At 40.4% G+C, this 4298-nt stretch overlaps 1 protein-coding gene across 2 annotated transcripts; it reads right to left on the reverse strand.

Annotated features, from left to right (window-relative positions):
- Positions 1 to 232: 232 nt before the first annotated feature.
- Positions 233 to 3988, reverse strand: LOC138135783 (probable chitinase 10). 2 transcript variants are annotated; one of them, XM_069054647.1, is made up of 9 exons: positions 3799 to 3988; positions 1777 to 2094; positions 1545 to 1733; positions 1342 to 1452; positions 1099 to 1290; positions 904 to 1046; positions 754 to 850; positions 441 to 612; positions 233 to 392 (listed from the first exon to the last, which is right to left on the reverse strand). In XM_069054647.1, exons 1-9 carry the CDS (start codon positions 3863 to 3865, stop codon positions 389 to 391), a joined length of 1293 nt encoding a protein of 430 aa, XP_068910748.1. In that variant the 5' UTR covers positions 3866 to 3988; the 3' UTR covers positions 233 to 388. The 2 variants fall into 2 exon arrangements, with proteins under 2 accessions (XP_068910748.1, XP_068910749.1); XM_069054648.1 differs by having other exon boundaries at positions 1780 to 2094; positions 3799 to 3986.
- Between the last annotated feature and the right edge of the window lie 310 nt (positions 3989 to 4298).

The raw sequence follows: 4298 nt of genomic DNA on the forward strand, positions 1-4298 counted from the left end.
GATAATTGCTCGTCTTGACTGCAAAATAATTGCGCCAGATTCACTTAATTTCACTTTTTAACAGTTTTATTGTCATCCGAAGTCGTTTGAATGTTTTCGCCACACATTCTTCTCCGATTACGAATGTCCAATAAAACATTTTTATTAAATTAGCATATTTCGCAAATAATCTTTGGGAGCCAGAACTGCATAATTATCAGAAACGTGTTTGGGATTAAAAAAAAACCTGAACTGGATTCTTATAAATTAGATTATATTTTTATCGAAAGAATGAAATGAAAAAAGTACCACCACCATCCCGTACATTCCGTCCTCGCAGGAATGAAATCATGAACCGACGAAAATAAGTTAAATAAATAATTGGAGTCTTGTTGGGAATTCGTTCGTTTTAGCTGAAACAGAATTGTTGATTGGTAAGAATTTGAAGCGATGGATTGTACCATTTGGCAAGATGTGGTAAGAGGCATTTGTCGGCGTGAGAATCGTAGGCGAGACCCACTGGACACTGAACCACTTCGGATAGACCGTCGTGACACAGGCAAGCAGCGGTGCATTGTGGGTTGAGGGCAAACATCGAACCCGGTTCGCAATTGTCTATTTTCTCCATGAAATCTTGAAAACAATTAAAATCAGAGCTTGATAGTTTGTCTGACATGTGTCACTTTGACGTCTGACGCTGCAGAAATCTCAGAAGTGACTTATCACACCCTACTGACATTTACGTCTGCATTTAGCAAACATATTTTCACCTACCTTTGGGTACATTTGACAAAAAGTTGGACCTTGGATTATACACGAAAGGCTCTTTAGTACAGTCTACTCTGTCGGCATAATCGCAAACTCCAATGTTCTATCGAAAAAAAAAATTTTTCACTGTTATTACAAATATTCGCGGGTTCTTACATCATTGAAGTTGAATCCAACAGGACAACTATAATTTGCTACAATTTTTCCGCCGATGCAGGTGTAGTAATTGCGACAATCGTCTTTGTTTCTAAACGTACCAAAATCGAGAGGACACTCGCTCGAGACAAGATCTCCGCTTCCTGAAGAACAAATTTGAACAAAAAGAAAAAAATACTGGACTTGTGTTTTTACGTGGCGGTGCCGAGGAATTCTGACAGTCCACGTTATGAGGATAGTCACAATAACCTTTATTTGAGAACAGCAATCCTTCGGGACATTCCTGTTCTATGACGACATCGTCCCAACAGTTGACATACTTGTTGCAGGACTCGCTGCGGAATTGTCCTCGAGGCTTGAGACACCTCTTCCGCAGGCTGGGATCAACTGGAATATTTTTATTCAATAGTGGGAAACAAGGCGTTGCTTACGCAATACTCGTGGGCAGGCTGACGATGACCGTTGGAGGAGAGGCGGTTGTGGGAGCCTCCGAAGATGTCTGACCTGGGACAGCTGTGGTTGCATTGCTTGGAGTCGGAGGTGGGATTCCTACATGTAACAGTTATCATTATGGTGGCGCCAGACTCGTTTGTACAGTTACTGAACCATTCCCATTTAAATGCGAAAACCTAGCCATTTACCTTGAATAGGTCGTCCTCCGCAGTCCACATTCGCAGGATAATCACAGTACCCCTTCGCCGCGTTGAACGCCGTTCCTTCAGGACAAAACTGCTCCACCGCCACTCCGTCCCAGCAATTCACGTATTTGTTGCAAACGTCGCTTTGAAATTGTCCCCGAGGAGTTAGACACTTCTTCAGCAAATTGTCGACTGAAAAGGTGAAATGAGGTTGCGTTCTAGTGCAGATTTATACTACCTGGAGCGCTGGTAGTGGGAGGCGACGCTGGTACATTTGGTGGATTCGCCGGACTAGGAGGTCGCATCACGCCGGGCTGGATCGGCAGAGGTTCGACGGGCAAAGGTTGGGCTACGGGTGGGGCTTGAGTGAAGTAGGATGCTGGGAGTTGGACCCAGACGTAATCCGGGGACCCCGAGCTTGGGGGTTGGGGCCCGTTCGTGGGTTTCTGCGCCCCGGGGGGCAGGACCACGGCTATTTGGAATTGCTGGATGGTTTGCTTGGGCTTGATGGCCGGAGGTCCTTCGGGTTGCGCTGGAAGCCCCAGTGGTACAGCTGGAAATATTTTTATTCGTACTTCGCTCTTTTCCTCGATTTTTTAATTATAGAAGGCGCTTTCGATTCACGTCAAACTTTGACAGTTGAAACGTCATATCATAAATGTCACATTTGACAACTCATTCAAATCGGACTCATCAAAAACATTCTTGAGGATCTTTTCTCCTAAATTGAATCTATAAATTGTTACACTTGAAGGATGATAGTCATAAAGATAAGAGCGTGTATACTGGGAGAATAATAATATCGAAAGAAAATGTCACGTACACTTTACGTAAGAATTAAAATTATTGTGAATTCTGAAGTGTCACCGGTTGTGCACGTTTTTAAGATACAATCCAGTTTTACTAGAATAAGAGTTCCAGATGAACGATATGAGCTGACTGGTGCAATTTACTGCATAGGTGTGGTTAGCAAACCCTAGCACATTACTGCGGTTGTTACTTTTTATTACTCTGCTGGTAGCGTGTTCAAATGAAACTGTTTTGCAGAACTCCTGCCTAAACTGAGCCGGACAACTTATAATTAATTCGTAATTTATCGATTTGAACTGATGGAATATTCAAAATGTTTCCAGTTTTTGTGGCGGACGGAAAAAAGCAGCGGTTTCATTTGCCTCGGTCAGATTTTACTGTTACACCGCATTTTCAATTCAAAATAAATTTAAAAAAAGACTGGTGCAATTTTCCGAAAGTTATTGACCCAACACGGCATGGTGGGCTGTAATTACGGGCATCCGAATCGGCAAATGTTTTTTTAATTTTTATTACTTCTTCGTCCAACCTTTTTAGGATTCTTTACCATTTACGAAGCTGTTTGATGGGATAAGTAGGTAGTACATACTACTTTGTCGAACGCTATCTTCAACTCGCCTCGAGTACCTATTTTTAATGAAAATCGCCCACAGGTCGGGTCTCTATCTCGACAGTGGCTCCGCACTCGAAAATTTATGCTAATTGGAATTACAAAGTCAATCAACCAAAATAAGCGCTTCAGATAAAGACTTTATATTTTCCAGCGCTCCTCTCGCTCGACGTATTATTTATTTGTTTTGGTTCTTTCCCAGATTGTGTTTCCATACACTTGCTGATCACCTGCATCCTGCAGACTAATTAAATGGTATTCCCGCATCAAAACGGGCTTAGAAGCGGCTTCGTCAGTCGATTAAGGAGTGTATTACTTTTACTTGATAAGCAAACTGCATAATATGTTAATCCACTCATTAAGAGAATATTGATACCGTACAAAAAATATTACAAAATCTGGACGCAACAAGTGCAACTTGGTTTCGAATAGTGTTAATCCGGTTTTGGAATCTGTAATTTATTTCTGATATCAGATTTTGCGGTTTTCGGTCGGCCAACATCTCGGTAAATATCTCAAGTGATGATGAGAGAATCTGGTCGTCGATACAAAAAGGCAACAACTATAATTGAAATGTGACAAACGAAAAGAAAAAAAACTTTAATGGGACAATTAATGGACTCGTTGCACGAGAAGTAAATAATTGGCGTTGTGAAAATAAAATAAAAAAAATATTCTTGTTTAATTAACAGGACAATGACAAAGACTGTTGAGTTTTTATAAAAAAAAATATTTTGGTAGGGAAGATTTTTGTCTTGTCTTGGCTGAGCTTGACTCATTATTTTTGAAAAGTGTTGGATAAACTAGTTGTAAGAAAGAAAAATAATTAGTACTTACTGTTTGCTGACACCGGTGAGGGACTAAATATGAATGTAAGAATTAAGCAAACACTGGTGATGATCATTTTGATTGGACAAATTCCACCCCTTGGTGATCTCGAGCGTCGTTCACACAATTCGCGAATTTGTTTCAAAGTCACGGTCAAGACTTCTTATACCTACAGTTGGTAATTTCCCCCGCCACATCAAAATCGTGCAAAAAGGCAAAATTGTACATTTTAGTATTCAACCTTTTGAATTATAGGAGCATCTCAGAGGAGGATAACCGTTAATTCAACATTTTTTACGGCTTGCATTTTGATGGGCGGTTATGAGGTTCTAACATTTTAATGCAACAAGAATAGGTATATCAAGCCAGATGTGGGTTGTTCTGTTCCATATTTTTTACGGTGCCTTAATAAAAGACGTTGATACATTGGATAGTTTCTTAAAATAGAAATCAATTCGTTACGTCCATCTATAAACAAGTCGGTTTAATTCAAATAATTACAGTTATAG

Source organism: Tenebrio molitor, chromosome 7 (assembly GCF_963966145.1).
Source record: "Tenebrio molitor chromosome 7, icTenMoli1.1, whole genome shotgun sequence".
In the NCBI taxonomy this organism is placed as follows: Eukaryota; Metazoa; Arthropoda; class Insecta; order Coleoptera; family Tenebrionidae; genus Tenebrio; species Tenebrio molitor.

Excerpts from the sequence above, each read along its gene's own strand:
- LOC138135783 (XM_069054647.1), bottom strand. The coding sequence starts at position 3,865 with ATGATCATCACCAGTGTTTGCTTAATTCTTACATTCATATTTAGTCCC. Across the intron at positions 1,453-1,544 it reads CGGAGGACGACCTATTCAAG|GAATCCCACCTCCGACTCCA; the intron begins GTAAATGGCTAG and ends TGTTACATGTAG. Across the intron at positions 613-753 it reads TTTGTCAAATGTACCCAAAG|ATTTCATGGAGAAAATAGAC; the intron begins GTAGGTGAAAAT and ends ATTGTTTTCAAG.